The 26,157-nt window shown below is 45.3% G+C and overlaps 1 protein-coding gene across 1 annotated transcript in view; it reads right to left on the reverse strand.

Moving 5' to 3' along the window:
- The window catches only part of TNKS (tankyrase), a 121,764-nt gene extending 95,818 nt beyond the window's left edge, over positions 1–25,946 (reverse strand). The window contains exons 1-5 of the mRNA XM_054987121.1: positions 25,382–25,946; positions 17,866–18,090; positions 15,228–15,323; positions 2,315–2,351; positions 1,557–1,632 (exon numbers count right to left, since the gene is read on the reverse strand). Of these exons, the coding sequence (XP_054843096.1) occupies positions 1,557–1,632; positions 2,315–2,351; positions 15,228–15,323; positions 17,866–18,090; positions 25,382–25,925 (978 nt within the window). The 5' untranslated portion in view covers positions 25,926–25,946. The remainder of the gene's footprint in view (positions 1–1,556; positions 1,633–2,314; positions 2,352–15,227; positions 15,324–17,865; positions 18,091–25,381) is intronic.
- Between the last annotated feature and the right edge of the window lie 211 nt (positions 25,947–26,157).

A 26,157-nucleotide genomic window follows, 5' to 3' on the forward strand; every position in this document is an offset into this window, starting at 1 on the left:
GAGATGCAACGGTACAAATCGATCAATTTCCAGTGCCAAAGTCTCTCTCCCTCGTAACAATCTTGTATTTCACAGCATTGCTAAAGGACCAGCAATACCATTCCTGAAATACTGTAAAATTGCTTCAGGTCTATAGAATTTTAGCTACACAAATATATTTATCTTCTGCTCAGTACTTCACATTAAGAGCCCAGCTTTTAAACAAAGCTGCCCCTCCCCACCCCCACCCACTCCCAATGCAAATGGTTGGATAACACTGGCAAATGTTCTGAGCTCAGAATGATAAAATACAATTGGAAGTACATTTTTTAAAATACAGATTCCTTACACAGAAGTGCTCCGAGTCAACAAACTGTAAACTTTGAGAAATTCAACATGATGGCTGTTCCATAACTCAGAAAGGTAAACCAACTGATAGCTGTTCCATAACACAGAAAGTAAGAATTCAACGAAGGCTGTATGTTATGTATGTGTGTGCTGCTTCACTGACAACATTTTTACAGAAATGCTATGAGCCAGTCAATATCATGCATTAATTACGAATGATTTCAAGGAGATAATTAAACAAGTACCTAACATTCCCACTGAAATAAATGGGACTTCATATGCGCTCAGCCACAGCCACCTGATGCACAAAATGTTTGAAGCAGAGCTCTTTCCTTGAAAAGGCAAAGCAACCCAAATGGCCAACTGGCATCCCCTCAGCCACAGCCTGCCCTGATTCTTGCAAGCCTTCGTTCCCTCCCCACCTAAGCCGGAGAAGCTCCATCACCAGCCAAAGCAGCAGCCCTCAGAGTACACACGTTTCAAGCTAGGCTATGAAGATTGTGACAAACACTAACGGTAACCACTGAAGGACAAAGTTATTACGCTACATCACCCTGGTGAGCCTAGGCAGTGAAGTTCTCTTATACCACAGCAATTACAACATGTTAAGGATAAGCCAAGAAATTAAATGATCAATTAGACTGTTTTGCTATTTAAGGGAAGATATGATGAAATCTAGCCAGTAGCCATGCACGCTGTATACATGTTCCTTCATTTTACTTATTAACTCAATTTTATTCCATATCCCTATCACATAAAACTGCACCTGGGCACTGAAACCAAAGAACACCAAAAGTCAAGTATAGTCAGTACAGTCATTTTGTTCATGTAGAAGAAGCTACAACAAAGCCAAGCATCAAGGACTTGGAATCCTACTTTGGTCCACTAATCAATGCTTGAAAAAACAGCCACCACTTGATGAACCGGTCCTTTACAGCTTAACAATACAAAACACCGTGTTTTTTTTTTTAAATTGGGGAACGACCTGAGGCATAACCCAGCGGCTGACATTTAAAATAAACGGCATGATCGCAAAAATGCATGGTCCATCATTTCTGCCAATCTGCCATGAACTGTCAATATCTGACACACAAGCATTCAGTTTCAGGATGAAAAGACAGATTACCGCTCGCCCACATCATTGGCAGGTTAAAAAGGGTTTTCAATTTGTTAAGACACACAGGTTTACTTTAAAAAACAGCAAATGTATTCCATATGCTCAGACTTACTTTTCGCCCATCACTTGCATGGCAGTTCACGTTTAAAGGTGTCAACAAAGCCATTAGTTTTTCTTCATTACCACTCCTGCATGTTGGAGGAAGAAAAAATGGGAGGAAATCCATGATCAAATATCTGAAATGGGAGTTCCAGGTTACAGCCGGACGATACCACCATGTTCAAAGAATCATCTAGTACATGTTTCAGGGGGGTGGGAGGGGGGTGAAATATTTATAACTTTCTTTCCAAGCATCTAATACCTAGGTTACAGATCAGCATTGCTTTAAAATGTCATCTATGTTTTTATTCAGACATATATCTGCTGACAGCATTTCCCAAAAATTTTTCTCCATTCCCCAAGGCACTATAAATAGCTTCAAAAGCTCTTGCTTATGGTTCCCTATGATGAATTTTAATAATGAAAAAACATGCCTTGAACTGTGCCATAAAGTGAAATTATAATACATTATTTGTACCCAAGATTTACCAATGTCTCAAATACAAACTGAATTTGGAGCACATAATGTCCAGATTCAACCCCTGTCACATTATACCACCCCAATGCTGCGAGACTGCAAATGGACACTGTTTTGCTGTCTACATGTGGATGAAATCCAAAGATACGTGTGCTTACAAGGCTTGTTTATCTCCGTAATTTCATAATAGGGCAGTGACAGAACGACTGCTCCTAGAAGCCCCTTTTTTCTTGCCCTCACCAGCTCCCTCCCTGCTTCCAAAACAAACAATTTGTATTCTGAACAGCACTCACCTTGCAGCTTCCAGGAGTTCGTCCTTCTTATATTCACCTAAATGATTGCAAAATATCATGCTGTTAGCATTTGGCAGAAGACAGATTAAGAAATGCAGCAGGAAGCAAAGACGGAATTAAAACAGAGAACAGGAGAAGGGGGGAAACGAGAGAAAGAAGCGAGCCCACACCCCGCTGGGTGATGGAGCTGTGACGTTAGCCAGCTTGTGAAGGCAGCATCTCCAGTGCCTTGGAGACGGGCAGCAAATTGACGCAGCGTCTTGTCCAATCCGTGGATGAAATGGCTTTCTTCAGACAACCAATGAATGCCAAACCTGTGTCCAGAAACAGTCCCTCTGATAACAGCAGGGCAGCTGAGTGCAATGCCCCCTCCCCCACTTTCCCCATTCAATATATCACACTATATCAGCATAGCATGAAAAGCAGACGGACAGACAATGATGCACTGGGGGGAGGAGCAAAAAACCCTTCCTTTAGAGCCATTAACTAGCTTGAAAAGACCCTCCCCGAATATCACAAGTCAAGTGGCAGGGTACTACTGCAAAGGGACTGCCGTCTATCTCACCCACGTAAACCTCTGCCTTCCTAGAGTTATGTTTTCTAGCCTTAAGGAAAGCAATGCATCATTATAAAAGGGAAGGAAGAGGGCAAAAGCATTTTGAAAGCGACACTTTAAAAATCTGTGATTAGAAAGGTATTCTGTCTGTTCTTGTACTGCAGGGCAAAATACTAAACTGATGCCTTGGGCTCTTAGCTAGGCCCCCTGGCAAGCAGTCCACTAGACTTCTGAAGCATTTTTGCTTGGCTGGAGGGGGGGGGGAGTATTCTGTTAGCCCTCCCGTTTTCAAAGTCTCGGTCTGAAAACAGAAAATTCTGCCTTTTACCTTCTCTAAGATGCTGTGCATACCTCAGTGTAACTCCCTAAAATCAGGGAATTAAACTCAAACGTAACCCTTGTACTAGAAGCTGCTTGGGCTCAATTAATCCTGCCCTTGCACCCTACAGCGCATCGTTAGCAATATAAAGCTTCGTAACTATCTTGCCTTATGATTCAGGCCACCAGCACATTCAGATATGCACGTAACTGTGGATAACGGCCTTTTTTGCACTGTTGATTTTTGCCGTGTTTGGCTCCATAGCTCTTCAGGTTTTCTTCCAAAGTCCAGACAATTCTACGGGGAGAAAACTCCGAAGAGAACTCTTAAGAGTGCTGCACTGAAATCTGAAGGGGGAATTGATCATCCAAAATGCGGAAGGAAACCCAAAGAGGTATGGAGCCAAATACGGCAAAAACTGCCCATGTGAAAAAGGCCTGAGAGTTAAATTATTCGATTCCATGTCTGTGAAACAGAAATGCTGGCTTGCTTTCCGGGGGCTTTTAGACCATTCACGTATTGCCACACCTGGCCCAACACTTGTCTGTACCGATTGGCAGTACCTTTTTCCCAAGATTTCAGGAAGGGGTTTCAGCCCAGCTATTCCATGCAAGAGCTTTTAAAAAGAGAGGCCAGGGACTGACTGCAGGTCCTTCTGCATGCAAAACCCGTCCCTGACCCCAACCCCCCCAACCCCAATACTTGTGAGGTTCCTGAAAGGATCCGTGGAATACTGGGGGGTGCCGAAGGATTTCCATAATTCTCTTTTGGGCAGGAGAACATTACACCAGACCTCAAACTGTCTCCAACATTTCCCCCATTTTCTGAAGTGGTTTGTCATATTGCTGCTCATTACAAATCTAAAGCTGGGAGCGCACAGACCTAACTTGGCTCTTAGTTTATAACCTGGTCAACTTCTACAGCCTTCTATGCAAAATGTATACAACTAGAACAATTATTCATACTCATAAAAAACTATTCTATATGGAAACATTAGCAGCACACATCCTATGGACTCCAGGTAAAACAGATCTATGGATTTCTAAAGCACTGTGTTGAAAAATTTGCCCTTTCTGTTCTATCTGTACAGACTTGTCCAAGTAGAAGCACAGAAGTCACAAGCGTTCTTCCTTTAAATTCAAACTGCATCAACACAATACAGAACAAGGTCTCACACGTAATACTATATTGGACTTTGCAATTATCTTTATTGAAGTCTGGGTCAAGGCTTTGCATGCTACTTTGTTCAAGAACACCTAAATACAGGAAAGCACAGAGCTAAGATTGCATACCGTGGCTAAGAATGGCAGGATTAGCCTATCTGAATATTCAAGGCTTTGAAGAATTAAGCAGAGATGTACCAAGATTACTAACTGATGCACTTTTGAATGAGGAAAACAGAGACACGACTGCAGGCTTCTGAGCTTATAGAGCCAATTCCACTCTCTTTCCATAGCACTGCAGTGGTGACCTTAGACCTAATCGCACAACAGTAGCATTAACACAAATGTAGTGTGTGGGGGGGTGGGGGGGATATCTTGCTGTAGCAATGGCCATGCAGAAGGGACAAAATCTGTTCACTGTTTTACTTTTTAAAAAGGAGGCTTACGTTAGTGATGGATAAAGGAAAGGCACATTGCTTCATGAATATTCTCTGAAGCATAACTACAAGGTAGCCTTGGACGGTTTCTTTCTAAAGACTGCATGAGCCCCTCATATAGTAAAACTGGAACATTCTTGCCATTTACCTTTTTAAAAAAAATTAAGTTAAAACATCTCTTAAAATACCAGAGCGCTGAGGTGGGTCACTGTTTCCTACCTCTCCATATTGGCCTGCTCAACAGGCAATCACCAAAGACCATTTCAGGTGCTTGCAATGCTGTTAGAGCGCCTACAGTATGTTGTATCTGCGGTATTTTTCTGCCACCTTTCAGTCAAAAGACTCCCAAGGCAGTTAACAAATTAAAATCAAATCATAAAACCCTAACTACAATAATTAAAACTGCTCATAAATTCAGCAGCGATACAAACACACACCTCTAAAATTAAATTCCAGTACAGACTGCTCTACAGACGAGAGAAGGCAAGTGAGGGAGAAACAGAAGTGCCCAGAAGATACCCATTTCCCAGGGCTGGAGCTTGGGAGAACCACTCGGAAGGTCCTGCTTTCAGCAGATGATAATCTTGCATCTACTTGAGAGGATATTCCAAGGAGTGCCTCGGAGACCGTGGAAGGGCCAATACAGGAACAGGCGCTTCTAGAAACAGGGCCTTGACTGTTCTTGCTCCGAGGCTATGGAGTAAAATTAGGCTATTTATTGAGTTTCATGACTTTACGCTAGCTTGGGTACGTAACACAATTTTTACGTACTTACAAATCTAAATGGTAAGTAAACACAAATGGGATTGTAAAAACACAGAAAGCAATCACAACAATTGTAAAAGGTGCTCCTCACTGTCACTATTTTTACAATTCTGGAGCAGGAAGGGTTCAGATTCTAACATGCACGGCCTTCCTCTTCGATGGAAATCAAGTGTACTTGGGCAAGCAGGCACGGCAGCACGTGTCCCCCTGCAGGCTCCTGCAGCACTCTCATCCCAACTAGGGCTGTGTGCTTCGGTATTCGCTTTGGGTAAAAATACCCGAAGTGGAGCCGATCCGGAAAGGTTCTGGATATCCAATTGCGGGCCAGCATGCTGGCCCCGATTCAGAAATCCCGAATCAAAGCTTTCCGAAAGCTTCGGGGCTGATTTTAAAGGGCCCCGCCGCATGCAAGCAGTGGCGGGGCCCTTTAAACATCATCCCACCCCCACCCCACCCCCCTTGTTGGTGGCAGCCACCGCCTCAGCCTACAGGGTGTTGGGGAAGGCCGGAACTGCCTCCTCTGGCCCTTCCTGCCCCTTAAACGGCTGCGCCGGTGCTGCAGCAGCTTTTTGAGGGGGCAGGAAGGGCCGGAGGAGGCTGCTCCGGCCTTCCCCAACGCCCCGGAGGCTCAAGCAGCAGTGGCAGCATGAGGCTGCAATGGCCTGGAGCCTCCAGGCCATTGCAGCCTCGTGCTGCGGCGGTGGTGGCAGCAGCAGCCCGCAGCACAGCTGACCCTCCCGCCCGATAAGGTAAGTGGATGGGGAGTGGAGGGGTTCCCCAGGGGGGTGGGGGTGGAAGGGTTGCCCTGGGGAGTGGGGGTGTAGGGAGGAGTTGCCTCCCTCGCTTCAGTGTGCTCCAAATATTTACAGAGCATACCAAAGCGAGTAAAGTACCTTATTTCCAAAGCAGCTTGCCGCTTCAGAAGTAAGTTATTTCTGAAATTTTTTCCCGCTTTGGGTTTAAACCCGAATCAACCCCCTCCTGCACACCCCTAATCCCAACCAGAAAGGAGCACTATGTTGATACCCCAAGGACTTCTACTGCAGGTCTTAAGCAGCCACGCTGCCCTCTTATTTTACTTGCTTTCCTGCTGTTCATTTGGGGTATGACTGCTGCCTTCATTTTCATCTGACCTTTTCTTCATACAAACATTGTATTAATGCTGAAACGGCTGATTTTACTGGATGTTGGCGTTGCTTGTGTTCTATTATTTTTGGTATAAGTGATGATGTAAGCGGTTTTCAAAAAATCAACCCTTAAAACTCAGGACAAATATCAGGGACACACCTCAGAAACCCTTCACACCTGCCTCTGTGCATAGCTATTCCAAAAGGGTCTCTTATCAAAGGGCCGGGAGAGTGAGCGCGATGCTTCTCGGGGCAAGGAGAGCTCCCGGGCTCCCCATCCTCAGCTCTCAAGGCACAACCGGGGGGGGGGTGATACTGGGAATGGGGAGAGGGCAGCAATCTAAGACAGTATTGTTTACATGGGCTTCTTCCCAACAGCGTTAATGGCTTGTAATTTTATTTGTGTTTTAGAATCTAAGATTAAAAAGTTTAATTTGCTTATTTTATTTATCTAGATATTTTTACCTCACTTTTCTCTCCAACGGGGGCCCAAAGCGGCTTTCAACATCATTGTCCCCCTCCACCATTTGATTCCAACAACCGCCACCCTGAGAGGTTGAGAATGTGTGACTTGGGTGAAGGCCAGCCAGTGAGCTTCCTCTTCTTTTATTTCCAAGAATCCAGTCACCTAATGGTCTTGGACAACATACATCACAGTAATTATTCCGCTCTCACCCTGAAGCCGCAGCAGCCCAAAATTTGGCCACAGCCCGTGTTATCCCAAAATCAGTATCAGTAAAGCTGCGGCTGGGGCTCCCAAGGGAGAGCGGGGGTTCAAAATGGGTCTCTCCAACCACACTGATGATCCTAAATGACTTTGTGCAATGAAAACTGTTTAGGAATATAGTGAACAAATAATGCAGCAAGCAGATAAAATGCCATAAGAAAGATGACATTGGCAAAAAGAAGAGGTGTCCTTTACAAGCTATGTAAACATTGTAGGCCATCACAGTAGCTTAACCAGTTACCGGGTTTGAGATAACCATTAGCAGGGTTGGAGAGAAAGGTAAGCAATAACCAGAACGAACAGCCCATCTTAAAGTAGTAATGGACGGTTGGTGAAGGAAGCTAAATACACAGATAAAGATGTCTTGTGAGGCAGTACAGATAGGTCAAGCATCAATGCCACAAATTTCAACATTCACATCTGTGTGCAAAATTGTCCAAACATAATTTGGAAAATACTTTAATTAAAAAGGTTAGCTTGCGAGCCAGAGAGAATCTTTCATAGATAACGGAAGTGGGTGGTCCTCAGATTCAGAAATCTAAACATCTTTTTGTACCCAAATCCATTTTTTCTAAAGCCACTAATGCATCATATTTAGTCATGAATCTGAGAACATCAAGTGTTAGCAATACCAGAGCTTTTCATTTCCCAAGCGTACTGACACTCTAGCAGACTACAGTACGAATTAGCAGATTACGATATTAAACTCGCGTCAGGTCAGCACTAGCATCTCAGCGACTGTTTACATTATATACTGTTAGCATATATGCTGTCATTTTGAAACACTTTATATAAACCCAGTATTTTTATGATCATCGCCAAAAACATCCTGTCATTTCTAGTCTCGCAATAAATTGCACTTATCATCAGAAAAAAAGGGCAATCCGACTACCAGCAATCACCACATAATTATTTTTTTGCAAGCTGCTAACAATTTCCTGCAATTACGTGAAAATCAGCGGCAGCTCTCCAGCACACAATCATCCTGTATTCCTAACACGGCTTTCCACACTGAGTAGATTGCACGGAACGAGCTCAGATGAAGCCAAGAGTAGGGAGGCTCCCCATCTAGTGTCTTGGTACAGGCTCCTCGTGCGTTATAATCTGCACATACCTGCAACCCCCCCCCCCCCCAAATCTTCCATTCCAATTTGTCAGGGCAGCCCAGGTGAATTTTTAAATCTAACTTGCTACCCGCAGCTTGACTAAGGGTTGCCACCTCCAGCTTGGGAAATCTGTGGAGTTTGGGGAAGAGGCTCAGTGGCAATGTGATGCCACAGAGTCCACCCTCCAAAGCTGCCAGTTCCTCCAAGGGACTGGTCCCTGTTGCCTGGATGTCAGCTGTAATTCCGGAGAATCCCAGGCTGTGCTGGAAGCTGGCAACCCCAAGCCTGATTACAGACCATGTCTCCCTGCAACCAGGATGTCCACACACGTGACCAACTGCCAGACTCTGCGCTCCCACTCTCCTACCGCACATCACACAACCTGCCAAAGAGGGGCTGCGCACTTTCATACAAGGTTCAAAGTACCCATGAAAGACAAGTAAGTCCAGACACATCACGCTGGATTTCTTGGTCCATGGCAGCCCTTCCAAGTACAAGGTGTGGGGAAAGGTACTGGCTTGCCGTTTTGCTTACAAACAAAAACCAGCCATGGGTCTCCTGGAGTGTTTTATGAGTTACTGCATTGCACTCATAAATGTTCTAAGTCCCCCAATGCCTGTGCTAATCTGTCTTCTAACTGGAACTTTCAAGAACGATTCATCCATTAGACTGTGCACCCTCAGTGACCTGTTTGAGTGCACGTACTCCCTGCACATGAGGCATATCATGCCAGGGGACACTAATTTACGATACATTCTGACCATCTGGAATGGGCTCAGACAGTCCTGGCTGCTCAATCGGCACCTAGGAATAAGAGCTCCCTCTTCCTCCCTCTGGTGCTTGGCCTTACCTCCCCTGGGGAAAAAAGGCAGCATGCAAAAGTGATGTTAATCAGTTTCAGACAATTCAGGTCAAAGGTTATTTGCCATGCAATTGTGTCAAAGGAAGCACCCTACTTGCTTAACCACTGGATGAATCTTGGCTCTTTCCCACAAGCTGTGAATTGGCTTATCCTGAAGGCACCAACCAACAGTCAATGGTGGATCAAGACATAATTTTAGTCAATAACTTTGTAATGACACACAGGATTGGGGCGTGGGGGGGGGGGAGGGGGACAACAGCAAATTCATATAAGAAATCTTGGTTTATAAAAACTCGGGATTTTGGAAGTGAGGCTGAAAAGTCACCAGGAAAGTGCTGGGGGGGGGGGGGGTGGAGATCACAAAAGATGACAACCAGACATCGTGTGACAACCACAATACTGGTGAGCAAAACTAAGCCACGCATGTCCCACTGTTATGATTTTTATACAGCTTTAATTCTAAGAGTAGAATGGGAAGAGATGCACACACGTTCCTTTCAAAACGGTTCCGTTTTCCAAATGCCCACAACGTCTCTAGTAGCAAGAGTGCAGAGGAGACAGCGTCAGACTCGGACCTGGAAGGCCCGGGTGTGAATTCCGACCCTGCCGTGGAAGCTCGTTGAGTGACCTTGGGCCGGCCACAGACTCTCAACCTATCCCACAGAGCTGCTGTGAGGAGACAACGGAGGAGGAGGAGGAGACAATGGTGCGAGAGCCCCCGCGGGGGAGAAAGGCAGGGGTCTAAAGGAAGCAAACAGAAATACCTGATGCTCATTCCACTGACCAGTGACGTTTCCAAGCAAAACTACCAAGTGTATACACACACTAAGGAAACTGGCCCTGTTGAATTGGAATAGCAAGAATTATGCGTTTAAATCTACTCTTTGGCTCTATTCAGGTGCTATAGACATACCACAATTTATTTTTGACAGGGACAAAACTATAGAACTAATTATGGAGCGCCAAGTGCTCCTTCCCTCCCCTCCTCATGCAGCTCAGAGTCAAAGTCTTCATCAGCCGCTTCCATTTGTCATCAGGACCAAACGTGGATGCCTTAAACAAGCTTCTTCCTCAGTAACTGGGATTCTCCACCAAGATTTAATGTTGTTTAAGAATGCCAGTTATTTCTTACTTAATGTACTATAACACGTGTAACGCTATATTGAAAAGTTCAGAGTTTTCAATGTTCTGAAGTTTAGCTCTTATTTTCAAATATGCTATGATAGGCTTGTGCAGTCATAGGGCTGTTTCTGATTTGATAACACACACACTTTGCTTAATAATAAAATATTGTTTTCTGTTTTCACTTATTTCCCAGCCCACATTTGCTAAGGTAACAGAACACAGGAGTTTGCAGCTCTCTCTTTGCTAATATTCAGTATACTCAGAATTCTACTTGTAGAAAACTAAGTTATTTACATATAAATATAAAATATGCTAAATAGTATAATGCTAAGTTATAAATTATATATTATGTTGTTAAAAAACTAAAATTTGGGGCCTGCTTTAATGCCTGTAGAAGTTTCAGGCAGTTTTTAATTGCATTGTTTATTGTATGTATTGGATTGTTTTATTGTATTTTTAAAATTTTGTAATTTGCCTCCAGAGACCTTTGGGGAGCTGCTGTTTTAAGTGCACTGCTAGACTAGGAAGACCACGAACTGATCAAGAGAGGTAATTTAAACTGACTCATCACTGTAACACAAGCATCTGTGATTGTTGGCTTGACTGAATTTCAATACCAGAAAAAGCATAATTAAGGAACTGGACTCTCAGCCCCTAAGTAGCCTGTGCTGACTATACCAGGGAACAGCTTGACTCATGTTAAGGAGCAGTTGCTACCCTGAACAAGTCAAAATTTATAACTTTGACACAAACTACTTTGTAAACATCAAAGATTTATGCAGCTCCAAAGGGAAAGCAATTTAACACAAAGATTTTTCTTAAAACATTTCTGAGCAGCTATGTTCCAAGAATCCCTTTCCCAGAGGACACTAAATTTGCCAGATAGCCAATACGCTATTTTTTACCTGTATGACAACAGAAAATTCTCTGCACATTCTAAAAGCAATTCTGCACATTTTGTGATCCTTCAAGCAAAACACAATCCTCTAATCATGTAATGTGGCCCACCAGGTACACGACTGTCCTGAAGGACACATCATGTTACAGATGCTAAGTAAGTTGCAATCGGTTTTCAATATTGAGGAATTTGTGACCAATTTAAGAGCCTAGATTAGCTCTTCCACTGACTATGAAAAATCTGTTTAAGCGTTCACTGCTCGCTTTTGAGAACGAAGCATTATTATTATTATTATTATTATTATTATTATTATTATTATTATTATTATTACTGCTGCTACTGCTACTGCTACTACTACTACAACAAAACACCTGGAGGTGTTCTGCCATCTTCTGGGCATGGAGCAGGGGTTGCTGGGGCAGTTGATGGGTGGCAGGTAGTTGTAAATTTCCTGCATTGTGCAGGGTGCTGGCATGGATGATCCTAGAGGTCCCTTCCAACCCTATGATTCTATGATTCCATTACTCCAAGCTTTCCTGAAATCCATAAAACTCACAAAAGTTTCCTGATTTTGTTACTAGCCTACGATGGCAAACATAGAAGGCTACCAATGCGCTTGGCAGTCACAGCATGGGCTGCACTTGGCTTGAGTGGTCATAAGCTTTGTCTGACTGAGGCAGGGTTTGAGCAGTTATATGTTGCTTGTTGGGACAGCAACTACAGGCAGTACAGCCAGCATGCTCAAAGGGGAAGAGAGTTCCTTCAGGGAGGTAACTGCCAGCAGTGGTGCAGTATCTTTCCTGATTCTCCCACCCTCTCACTCACCTCTTCCCCCCGGTTTGTGTGTATCGCTTGCCCAGCTGGATGTACCACAATAGCACAAGTTACAGAAGTATAGCCATGTGAGTCTGATCATGAACAAAAAAAGTCACCTGATCCCACAATACTTTATTCTGTCTTTAAAAAGTACCACAGGTACTGCTTTTTTAGCATTAACACAAGGAGGGGAAGAAGGCACTGAGTCAACGAAATGTACCAGGGAGCTATTCTTTTCTTCAGGTGGGAATTCTTCTTCCATCCCTGGCATCTTTTGTTGGAGAAGACTTGGCTCTTCCTTTGGCCTTTATTATAATCTGGGCTGCAGTCACACAATCTTGGCTATTGTGCTGTCTTCTTGCAATCACTGCCTTCCTGGACTGGCTTGTCCACACCGGAAAGCCCAGTTGTGATTTATTGCTGTAGTGCAAAATAGTATAATGTCCAGTAATAAGTGGATGCTGCCATGATAGATGTAGGGTTTTATTTCTTCAGAGAAGAGATGCAGGCCTTAAAATCAGAGCATCACATTTTTGTCATGAAATACTGCAATGTCCCATTCTTCTGGTAATATGGATACTGTCGAAGGCTTTCACAGCCGGAGAACGATGGTTGTTGTGGGTTTTCTGGGCTGTATTGCCGTGGTCTTGGCATTGTAGTTCCTGACGTTTCGCCAGCAGCTGTGGCTGGCATCTTCAGAGGTGTAGCACCGAAAGACAGAGATCTCTCAGTGTCACAGTCAAGAGAGATCCCTGTCTTTTGGTGCTACACCTCTGAAGATGCCAGCCACAGCTGCTGGCGAAACGTCAGGAACTACAATGCCAAGACCACGGCAATACAGCCCGGAAAACCCACAACAACCATCAATATGGATACTGTTCCCAAGGAGAAAAATGAAGGGGTGATAAAACAGCACAAAAATGCCTGATGCTCCAGAGACAAGTGACATTCAAACCGTGTAAGAACACAGACTGATGTGTCTACTTTTCATACAGCGTTCAAAAAGCATCACCAAAAGCTAGTGATGGGCGCGTGCTCAAAGGGATGCTGCGTGCTTAACAATATTAAGGCTGCAGATTGGTTTCCGAGACTAGGAAAGGACTTTCTGAAGAGCTGGAAGAAAACAGCCAGTAGGCTGACGGTGCTTTACATGGACCTGGGCTTTCCCCAGACACCACCAGGGCCCAGTGACTTGGATTCAGATGGCCCACAGGTTCTTTGACAGGCTCTTCTGTTTTCCTGTTCCGAGGCCTTTCATCCCTTGTGTTTTAGAAAGCATTGCCAGCTATCTTTTGGAGACGGGGGCTGTAAAGACTTCGCCAAACCAAAGTACACAACATTCAGAAATACTCCTTCCCAGTCAATGTTGTTACTCGCTCCAAAGTTCAACCACCACATTACTGTTTTTTCCCCCTTGATTTCCAGCTTGTCAAAAACACTTTTCTACACGCAAGAGACATTTTTACCCAGATGTATTTCTGCTACATCAGTAAGACGTTCAGTCATGTAAAAAAATAAATTTGGATGGCAATATGAAGGAGTTGTAAGGAGGAGAACACTGGTCAAGGCATCCGGTTTTGAGAAACTACTGGCTGAGGAATGCTACGTTCACAGCCAGGAGAACTTTTCAAAAGCAAGCAAGCCTGCTAACATGGGGCTGCCCATTGATACACACAGCCTTCCCCCCATGCAAGGAAGCGCTTCTGTGCTGATGGGAATACACCATCCTCAGCTGAACAGTGCTAAAATATAACCCACTGTGCACTGTGCAACCCACTCTGAAATGCAAATTGAAGCCACCATACTTTTAGGAAATACAGTATTTGCTACAATAGTAAATACATTCTCCAAAGGGGGAAAAAAGCCCTGTCATGTCTCCAGAGTCATTAAAGGATACATTTGCTTCATAATTCCCAGAAGCATTCTACCATCTTTGACGCTGGAGAGGAGGAAAGTAATCACTGATACAGTGCCCAGAGACCCCTCCACCCACAGAGAGAAGAGGGGCAACCTGTTGCACATTCTTCATGTAAAATGAAGTTTTCTTCATTTCTATCCTTCAGATCAAGTCAAGAACCTTTACGAAGCATTGATTACAATCAAAAAAAATTTTTAAAATTGGTCACATGGCCGGTGGCCCCGCCCCCTGATCTCCAGACAGAGGGGAGTTTAGATAGCAGCAGCACGGAGGGCCATCTCAACTCCCCTCTGCCTGGAGATCAGGGGGCGGGGCCACCGGCCATGTGACCATTTTCAAGAGGTTCCGGAACTCCGTTCCACCGCGTTCCCCCTGAAAAAAAGCCCTGCCTTTTTTGACATACGCATTCTCTCCACAGCCTAGGAACATAAGAAGAGCCCTGCCAGATAAGGCCAGTGGCACGTCTAGTCCTGCATCCTGTCTCACACAGTGGCCAACCATTTACCTGTTCTCTCTTTCTTCAAAGAGAAGAAACTCTCAAGAAAGACTGTAATATTAAAGGTCGGAGAATACCAGTAGCAGTTTTTACCCCTACTACATCTTCCCATTGAAAATATCTGGATTACCACTTAGTACATTCAACAGACTGATCAGTGTATTAAGGCATGTGAACTCTGGATGTTAACTCTGTAGACCTAAAGAAAATGCATCAGTTATTTTGAACACTACTGACACTTCACAGAAATGAAATGCTGTAAAGAAACCGACACACGGGAAACTAGACAGAAAGGTGACAAGCGCTGCTGTTGTGTGTATTTTATTTGTCATTATCTCACATGGGACTGCACATACATGCTTACAATTTAACTGGTAATATTAAACTGGGAAGGTACTGACAGAACACTATGAAATTCTTGGAAATAAGCAACTCATATATATGTAATAGGTTAGCTTTTGCTTACTGCAGCTCTTCAAAAAAATCCACACACACACTCGTGGACTTTTTTGTGCGCAATTTTTATATTAGGAAAACTGGCAGAGGAGCTGAAAAGACTGACTGCATCTGCTGAGCAGCCCAGCTCCATAATGCTCACCTGTAAGTACAGCTTTTGCGGAAGGATCTGCAAGATCCAGGGCCGACTTCCCATCCGTGTTCCGAATATTTGGATCAGCTCCATGTTGCAACAGCACTGCACAGAGGGGAGGGGAAAAAGTTCTCAAACCTCTGGAGTCCAGACAGAGATGCACGCCCATAAATGCACAAATCAGACATGTGAATTAACAATACTGCACTCTGTTTAACAAGGCCCAAATCCAGAAAGCTCACTTTGGCCAAGGAGCTCTGAGAATTTCTACCTCCTTTAGGACAGAAGCCCTCCATGCCCCAAAGCATTTTTTTTCATGTGGGGAGAGGGGAGGGAGTAAGGAAGGCGTGTGAGGAAGCACACGGGGCACATAGGGTTAGCCGTGCAATTCACTAGAATGTGGCAAATACACTTCTGTTTCCTACTCAACAGATAATACAACCATCTTACATAGCTTTGTGTATTTTCTTTGCAGTGGACGGCTAGAAAGCAACAGCAACAACTTCAGCAAGAAATAATCAGTGTGCCTTAATCACAAATAATGTGGCAGCAGCAACATGCAACAATACATACTTCCTGGCTTCGGACCACTGACAATGCTGACGTTTAATAGCTGTTGAGTTCAGTTTATTTTATATATGACTATTACATCCCTAGTTACACAAGGCAGAGCACTGCTCATTCTTTGAATACACACTGCAGGGACGTTGTACTTTGCAGCAGTCATATCTTTTCACAAGCTAGAATCAACATGTTTCGCATTCTTTTGACAGCCCAGCTTATTAGGCCCGTGCTTCTTCTCCCTCTCTTACCCTTTACAGCTTAAGTGTGTTACAGTATTGTTACACGACATTAAGAGGCAGAACTCAGATGATTATTTTTTACATTCACATCTGTCATTTAACAAGCCACCCAAGGCAAAATGGCACCTCGGACACAGAAGAGACCTTTGAGGAAGCAGAGACCACCTGGGCTGGAGCATCCCAAGCTGGAAGATGCAGGCTTGCCTGGTTCCTTTCAAGAAAATCTCTTGCCACAATATCATATATATAAGAGTATCAATATATAAGAATGTCACATAAAGAGGAAGGATGATGTTCTATTCATATGAAAAGGAAATAAAAAGAAACTGTTGAAAGAAAAAAGCTTTTACAGAACAACACTGAAGTCAAATTTCTTCAATACGAGAAGCAGATATGGAAGTAAGCTCTAAGGACGTACAATTCAGGTACGAAATTCAGCAAAAATATCGAATTTTGCCTGATAAAGTAAAATTCGGTATTACCGAACATAAATCTATATTACTGAATAAATTTGGTAATACCAAATTTAAGATTATCAAATCTATTGGGTAAAATTTGGTAAACTTCACTAAGTGCAATGGTGCTGTTCCTTTGCTAAGGAAAAGCAAAGAAACACTGCTTCCCACCTTTTTTTAAACTAGACGGGAGGGGAAGAAGGGAGGGAGAGTGAGTGAGAAGCAGGAGGGGGAAGGGGGAATGGAAGGGGAAGTGTGAGGGACCAGTCCTTGCAGCAGCTCTCAAGAAATGACCTCCACCCTCAGACCACCGGAAATTTCCGAACTGAGTTTCCTACATGAAACAATGGCCGGATTTTACGGACGTTGCTTGTACTACCGAACTGAACTCAAGAATGAATCTGGTATTCTCCAAATTCTGGTATTTTTTTCCAGTTCAGTATTACCAAACAGAATCAACTGATTTTTTTTTCCTGTGCACACCTCTTCTTTTAGTTTTAGGCAAACCAATATTTTAAAAAACCTGCAGCCACAACTTTAATGGAAAACTCAGACACCCAACCTCTGCCAAAATGACACTGCAAAATCCTGTTGTGTGGTGCTGTCTGCTGGTCTGGGTCAGGCCCAGCTGAACTGTGGAGAACCTGCAAGGACTGGCGAGTGGCTTTCACCCACACGGAAGCCGTTTTATTTGACTCTGTCCCCATGGCAGCCATTTCTTCATGCCACCAATGTGGGGGTGGGTTTTAAAAAAAAACAAAAACCATCAATTTCATATCATTATACCAGTATAATGATAATGACCAATACAATTTTTCAGGGTACAAGATCTTGTGAATGCTTATTTCATCAAATGAGCTTTGACTCACAAAAGACTACACCTGGAAAACATTGTTGGTCTTTAAGGTACTACTGGACTCATCTTTTGTTCTGCTACTACAGACCAACATGGCTACCCACCTGAAACTCTAACAATAAATCTTACAGATTCTGTGAATTCCCAGCTTTCATTCAAAGAAAAAAAAACACACGTTTCTAGCACCTTTCATTGCAGGGATATAAACAGAAAGTATATCTCTGCAATGGAAGGGGATAAGAGAGTTTCATTTTTTAAAGCTGGGAATTCACAGAAACTGTTACACTTGTTGTTACAGCAGAATGAAATGTGACACTTTTTAAAAACTGAAAAAGCCCCAATGACCCAGGGACTGGCTGCTGCTGGGGGACTGGGGCAAGGAAACTGCTTCGGAACCAAAATCAAGTTGCCAAACTCACTACTGAAATGTCCGAATGTGTTTTTTGCTTCAATAGTATAAGCACTGCTCTGGAAAAATAATTAAACTACTGAAAATAAATGTTTTAAAAAGCTTTAAAAAAAGATGCACTCACCGATACACACGTCTATCTTGCCTTTGATAGCCGCTTCATGCAGAGGAGTGTAGTTCCAGTTGTCTCTGGCGTTTGGATCTGCACCCTGACACAGCAAGAGGCTGACTACCTCCGCATGGCCAAAGGAACAGGCGTTATGAAGGGGGATCAGCCCGCCATCATCTCGAGCGTGGACGTTGGCTCCGGTCTGGAGCAAGTGTTCCACTACATCTTTTCTTCCAAAACCTGGGGGGGAGGGGGGACAGAACAGAATTCAACAAATTTGACTAAGGAATTATAATGTTACAAATATACAAACAGGTAGGACATAAAGATTCACATAGGCCACATATCACATGAGTACAGCACATTTTTAAAAACATGGCTACATCTTTCTCGGCTCAATCTGAACACATCTAAGGTCACAAAAATCATACCTGGAAGTTTAATCTTCAATCATGCTCAAAGATTAGCAGACAGCACAAATGCACAAGTCAGCAAGAGCACTCAAGCACGTATAGTCCCACCTTTCTCGGCCACAGAAATCTAAAGCGGCTCATGTCGTTGCCCCCTCCTCCATTTCATCCTCGCCACAAACCTGTGGGATAGACCTGGGCGGACAGATGGTGACAGCGCCACGGTCACCCAGGAAGCTTCCGTGGCAGAGTGGAGATTCAAACTTAGTCTGATACCAACCTCTACACAACATTCTCTAGTTTACAATTCATTCTAACATGACAATGAGTAGCTGTAGTACAAAAGAGGGAAAGAATTTTGCCAGAACCTTGCAGCCGTTCACACTGAAGGGAGGCGATTAGAGGGTCCTGTTGGGAGACAAGAGAGGGCTCCAAGACACAAGATGCCTCTCTCTGCTTGACATGTTTCCATATGCTGAACAAGTTAATGCCACCTAGTTCTGACTTAGCACCATTGGTGGCACTCTACCTCTCTCACCACCAAAAACAAAGCAGTCCACCGAATAATGTTATATACTAATAGCCAAGTGGTCCTGATCTGTAGATACTTAAATTTGGAGACTGGAGCCATGAACAGACAAGACGGATCTTACTACACACTTAAAAATGCCCCAGTGGCTTTCACAGATGTCAGGATCCTGTTAATATCTGTCACTGTGATTGGTTCAAGGCAGTCCAAATGCAAGCCAGATGGTGCATTAAGCATTTCCTCCATCTCGTCTGCACTGCAGCTAGCATCAAAATCGGAGCGTATTCGTGCTATTTTATCAGCAAAACGCTTAGCAAAGGGCTTGCAGCTGATTATCTGTTCTTGGGACTGTCGAGGCTCAGATTTAGGGGTTAGGTGGTGTCTGAATATCTTAAACAATTGGGATGGTTGTGAACTAGCTGATGCAGTGGTTGCTGAGAAATAACATTTCTTTGCTGCTTTCATTTCTGCTTCATAGGTCCTCCGTGAGTTCTGTGGCATGCTCTGTCTGCTTCCCTGCGAGTTTTTCGCCAGCGTCTTTCTAGACGCCAGGGGGGTCGACAAGGAGCAACGGTGTCAATGGCTTCAAGGAGCTTCACGCTCCACGCTCCTACAGCAGCTACCAGGGGGGCATGGGTCTGGAATTCTAAAATTCCTCCCCAGGCATTTTGGAACATGGAAGGGTCCGTGAGCCTTCATGGGTGAATCATTTTAACTGGACCCCCTATTTTGCAGGGTGTTGGGGCCACACTCACTTCTGCCTTCAGCAGATGATGCTCTGACCACGGTTCAGGCCAAATCTCCCTGAACTAACCGATGCAACGGTTGCTGAGAAATAACGTTTCTTTGCTGCTTTCAGTTCCGCTTCTTAGGCTGTCCAGTGCATTTGTAGCGTACTCTTATCTGCTTCCATGCGGTTTTTTTGCCAACATCTTTCTAGAGTGACATCTTCCATCCCTCTTTAAGCCAGCTCCATGGTAATCCATGAGGCTGGGTTCCATCACTTGGGACACTCAGCATGGATGCTGAAGTCCCCCAGAACAATAAGTCTGGGTGACTCCAATACCGTATCCGCTAGCAGCTCTGCCAGCTCAGAAAAGGTGCTTACAGGGGAGCTGGGCGGTCTGTAGACAAGCAGGATACCCCCAGTCTATCCTTAGCTCCCACAGACAGGAACACGCAGTCCATACCAGCTATAGCTTGTACTGGCAGTCTATGGAAGTTGAAGGACTCACGGAGGATAACAGCAACCCCTCCTCCCCAACTACCATAGCAAGGTTGGTGTAGGACTGCAGCCAGGGGGAGTTAGTTGGGATGGATATAACATGTCATTTTCTTGTAGCCATCTCTCTATTAGGCAAGCCACATCAATTTCCTCTTCTTCTAATATCCCAGCAATGCATGCATCCTTGTTCCTCACAGATCTAGTATTGCATAGTATTAGTGTAGCAGGGGAGGTGTGAGTAGTCCCAATGTTGTAGTAGTCCAATCTACTCTGAACAGCTTCACCCACTGGTACAGATTACTATGGTTTTAAACTAGTACAGTACCTGGGATATTTTCTTTAAGCAAAGAATAAGATGCAACCTTTAAAAAAAATTGCCTCCAAACTATGTGAGCCTTTGTGAAGCTTCTGAACCATTTTTAATATTAGTTTAATGTTTAATCTAAATAATTAAACCAACTCCTGCCCCTTCCAAGTAAATACAGAAACACACAGCTCCTCAAAAGGAGCATAGTAAAATTCCATGGCTAAAAGGGAAAGAGCTAGAAATGTTCCGCCACTATTGCGCCAGACTGTTTTCAATCAAGTTGGCTAGTGTTCTGTTTATGTTGTGTGTGTGTTGTTTATTGAGGCTGAGTATCGCAATATTGTATACTGCTTTGGGCAACTGAGTTACAGTAGAGTAGGCAGGACTACAGCGTGAGCAGAATTTTCATAAACTGGACTACTGATGAAAATTGCCAGAGAAGCTGGTTCAGTGGTTTAGGGCCTGTCTTTTGCTAGGCTTGTGTCTGTGACTATGAAATTGCGTCTAAAGTATAATAAAGCTTGTGCCTTGGAAAATTCAATTCAGGGGACATACAATTCAGGGGAAAATTCAATTCAGGGCTCAGTGGCACTGGATCTGCCCTGCATGCCTGAAGTCCCCAGTTCAACCCTTTGCATCTCTAGTCGAAAGGTATCAAGTAATAGGGCTCAACAGACCTCAGTCCATAACCCTAAGAGTTAAAGCAGTCATGATAAAGGGTTTCACCATGTATTTATTCGCATCCTCCCATTTACATATACAGCAAAGAGAAGGGAGAAGACATAGCATGGTTTTATTTCCCCACTCACCCATTAATCCTGCTTTTGGTTACTGCACACTCACTCCATACCCCACTTTACTGGGAAAAGAAGGACTTGTAAATAAATACACACAGATCCTCTTTTTTCTGTCTAGGAGAGTCAGTGGAGCTATAACAAGAGAGCCAATGCATTTATTTGTACAGGTGTTGTCTCTTCATATTGTTGGGTATGTTACACAAACGTGTTTGCATGTACACATACAACACACACCCCTGACACCTCTCCAAGGCCGGTCTTACACAGATCTCCAAAATGCCCTCTTCCTTTCCATATGTTAAGTAGCTCAATGTGCATGAATTGAAAGAATTCTACAGCGACTCCTGCAGGGGCCTCAGGATGGCAAGGAGAGGAAGGAACTGAGGTTTGCCAGCAAAGCATGCCTCGTAAGGGTACCTTGGACCAATTTTGATTTGGGAAGGGTTTGGGGAGATGCCTTCAACTGTTTAAGAAATATATACAGCATTTAATCCAATGCAAAACCAGTTTTCCCCCCAAGTATGCCATGGTGGGGGGGGGGGGTTCCTACATTTCAACACAAGTTACAGTTACGTCCAATAAAAAAGTGGGGGGTGGGTAGCATTTCTAGGGGTATCATCTCACATTCAGGATCATCTTCCTGATCACTGGAAACACAGGAAGAATTTTACACGGGCATATCATGTCCAGTTCTAGCTATTTTAATCCCAGAACAGACTTAAACAGCCACATGCAAACAGCCACACACAGGAAATGCAATGTACTGTCAACATTTCAAGCCAAAACTCATAAACATAATAATAAATACTAACACAAAATACAAAGAATACTATGAAAAATGTTTAGAATTAAGTTTTAAAATCACTTTAGTGCCTTAATCTTTTTTTTTTAAGTAGGGCCTGTCAGTCTGTCAGGCACCAAGTATATTTTCAGAGCTTTTACGCACAATAAATAACAGAAAGCTTAATTTTAATTGAATTGTGAAAGCCTTAGACACGGGGAGGCAGAATAGGAAGTTAAGAACGGTATTCTCTCTGGAGACTGGCTGGTGAAAGACGGCTTAGCAGCTGGAATGCAGCCAGCAAAGGACATGGATAGCTGGATTGTGCAGCGGGAGGAAAAAGCAGCTGGGAAGATCTGAAAAGGCTGTGTGCAGTCTGCCTCTGGAGAACGGAAAAGGCTGCTTTGAAGACTAGCACTGTCTGGATGCCTGCCTGTCCTCCCATGTTCGACTTACACAGTTTGTAAACAAATAGGAACAAAACACCCCAGGACTCTAATGCTCTCACCTCACAAATATCCCCAATATCTTCATAGCATGTTACGCACATTTGCAGACTCTGGTCTCAAGCAGATGTAAAACCCTGTTTAGCGCTGAGGAATGCAAAAAGACTCCAGCCTGACAAAAAAACCAAAACCTCACCTCATCAGTATAAGTCATGCCTTCAAACTGCAAGCAGCTTTATGTGCTAAAATATCTATGTCAAGCATCTCTGTTAAAATACCAACAACATCCTACTATATAAAAGGCTAACCGTGTTCCAGACAACTCACTTCCTACCCTGGTGCACCTCCAGAGGGCGCTGCCATGGAGGGAAGCCCAGAAGGAGGGAAGCTCATCCCTCCAAGAGCGTGCAATGGTGGGAAGCCTGGCTGGGATCAAGTGCGGAGCAGGTGGCAATACCCACCCACCCACTCCGCCCGCTTGCCTTCAGCCAGCTGGGAATAGGAGCAGTGCAAACTATCAGAGGCACCCCCAGTGATACAGACCCAACCACTCAGTGGTAAATCCACAGCTGGAGGTAAAGTCAAAAACAAAATATCAAAATAAATATTCAAAGATTTATATTAAAGTGCAATATGACTAGTAGATTCCAATAAATACTTATAAATATTTAAAAGTCAATATTAATAAATAGAAGAAAATAGGTATATGTTTTCTACATGATACAATTCACTGTTGGCAGCTGATATCCACAAACAATTCACAGTCTCTTCGAATTATAATAGTTCATGATCATATTTTCTTTTTCACAGATGATAGTGCCAAAAAGAATGCTCAGCTGAAGATGGAAATTCACCAGGTAATTATATCAATGTTTTTTAAAAAATTCATTTTTTTCTTTTTTCTTCAATAGGTGGAGCCGAGAAGATGGGAGGATGAGGCCGAGGGAACCCCCGCCCCCCCCCCCAGCTCAACAAGTGGCCAGCTAAATGCACAAACTTGTTTTCATTAATAAACATCATCGGGGCCATCTGAAGTGGTCCACCATTCCCAGCAAGCACTCTGGTCCCCCACACTCAAGGGCTTTCCAGACTGCTGTTTCTAATCCACTTGGTCCTTTTACACTCACTTGGCCAAGTCCAGCTGCTATTGGAGGTTGACGTGCATTGCCGTTAGTTGGCATATAACACAACATATGCATTGAGAATGTCTTGAATTGTGTTGCATGAAGCTGTGATCTCTCAGAAGTTTCTGCCGCACACCAAAATTAACACAGCCTTTACCCAGCTGGGATCAGGAGCGGAGCAAGAGGCAATGCCAGCCCCCCTTCATGCGGCCGGGATCAGGTGCGGAGCAGGTGGAAATGCCCACCTCCCCTTAACCCAGCCTGGATCAGGAGCAGAACAGTTGGCAATGTCCGCTCCCCCTTCAACCCACTGGAATTAGGCACGAAGCAGGCAGCAGTGCCTCCCCCCCTTCACCCTATCAAGATCAGATGTGGAACAGTCAGCAATGACCACCCCCTTCACCTGGACAGAATCAGTCACAGAGCAGGAGACAATGCCCACCCCCCTTAACCTGGCCGGGATTAGGAACGGAGCAGGTGGCAATGTCCACCCTCCTTCCCCCAGCCAGGATCAGACACAGAGCAGGTGGCAATGTCCCCCCCCCCACCCCTTTCATGCGGCCAGGATCAGGAGGAGAGCAGCTAGCAATGTCTGCCCCCCCCCCCCCGCCTTCACCCGGCCGGGATCAGTCACGAAGGAGGAGGCAATGCCCATGTGCCTGCCCTTCCCTTTCTCGAGCCCATTATATTTTTTCCCACAGCGGGCTTTGTTACTACTTCTGCAATAATGTGCACCTTGCATGTAGGCAGAGATGCATGCAGACCAGCAATCCAAATATACTAACAAAGAAAACTGTATCAACAATTAAGTTGTTTATTTGCCTCCCAGAAATACCTGTGCTGTAGGAACCTCATGTACATTAGAATAAGCTTGAACTAGTAGCAGATCTGGACTACTCGTATAAAGTTCCATCCAAAAATCTCTCTTTAATTCAAGATATGGGAAAAGGTTGGCTGTCCTTGTCCACCGACCATGAACACCTCAAACTCACCCAGGAAATAATTCTGAAAATGATCCTTCTGCCACAAAAGGCACCCCTCTCTCTCAGGGATGCAACAGAAACTCTGGCTTGTATAACTAGGCTTTGTGTTGTTAATCCATTGAAGACTGGTATTTGTTTTCATTTTTTTAAAAAAAAAAATCTGAGGTTCTTCCTCCCCTAACAAGCCTGTAAGGCTAGTCCACTACAGACAGCCCTATCCTGTTGTGTAGAAAGGTCATTGGACTCCTCCTCCAGATACTTCTATTATATCATTGCTCAACACACGACCCATAACAAACTCTAGCACATTCTCAAAACATGCATTCACACCAAAATGTGGACTTCCATACTCCACCAGACAAACACCTTAAAAATCAGCTTAGCACTAGAAATGTTAAGCCGTAAATTGTATTATGAGCCATTCTATACCACCACAAAAGAACTACGAACGACAGGGTATTTACTCAGAGACAGGCTAAAGTACTTTTTATGCACCTGTTTTCCACAACGTAAAATGTAAATCGATCACAATATACAATCAAATCACCTTCCACAATGTTCAAATGCAACACAAATAGCCCTTTTAGGATCGGCTCTACCCTACAAATGCGCACCGGCGTCCTACTGATTTAAAGGGCAGGGCTTCTGCCGAGGGCCCCAGGAGTTGCAACTTAGTAAGGATGCCACAGATGCTTATTTGGCGGACAAACTACAATCCACTCTCATTCCCCCGTAACAGCGATCAAGGCGTCCTTTAGAAGCGTCCTGTGAAACCGTCCAAAGCCCCAAGTTAAGGGCTTGAACCTGGATCTCCTCCCCCCCCCGCCCCCCGCCCCCCGCGCACCCCTCTAGCCACTCGGGCCTGCCCTACGAGGCGCGCGCGCTGCCTCGTTCCCGCCCGGGCCCGGCCGCCCTCCCCGCGCTCTCACCGGCGGCGAAGTGCAGCGGGGTGGATTTCCGCCCGGCCATGTCTTTGGCGTTGACGTTGGAGGCGTCCACCAGGCGCCGGACGCGGGTCACGTCCCCATTGCGGCAGGCCTCGAGCAGCTCGCGGAAGGCCCCGCTGCCCACGGGGGGCGGCGGCAGCGGCAGCGGCGGAGGGGGCGGGTCGGGGCTGTCGGCGGCGGCGGCGGGGCTGGAGGCCGCCGAGGAGGAGGAGGACGACGACGAGGAGGAGGCGGGCGAGCCGAAGCTGCTGCCGCTGCCGCTGCTGCCGGCGGCGCTGCTGGCCCCGGAGCCCGGCGGCGCGGGAGGCCCGGCGCCGTCGCCCAGGCTGTCGGGGGAGAAGGCCCGCTCGCCCGCCGCCGCCTCCCGCCCGCCGCCGCCGCCGCCGCTCGGGGCCTCGCCCTCGGGCCCGGCCGCGCTAGGCCGCTGCGGAGGGGAGAGGCTGGGGCTGCGCGGCGGCGAGGCGGGCGTGGCGGCGGGCGGGTGCGGGTGAGGCGGCGGCGGGCGGCGCGACGACGAGGCCGCCATTGCCCCGCTCGGGAGCCTCCGCTCTTGTCACTGCGGCAACAGCGGCGCAGCGCCGCGCTCACTTCCGGCGCGGCGCGGCCAATCCCAGGCCGAGGCGCCGGATGTGACGTACGGCGTTGGGACGGCAACGGGAGGCTCGGGAACGGCGGGCGCAGCGCGGGGCCTAATCCCGGAAGGGAGCCCCGCGGGCCTCACCTCAGCCGTGTTTTCCCTCGGAAAGAGCTGCTGCCAA

The sequence above is a fragment of the Eublepharis macularius genome, chromosome 8 (genome assembly GCF_028583425.1).
Source record: "Eublepharis macularius isolate TG4126 chromosome 8, MPM_Emac_v1.0, whole genome shotgun sequence".
NCBI lineage: Eukaryota > Metazoa > Chordata > Lepidosauria > Squamata > Eublepharidae > Eublepharis > Eublepharis macularius.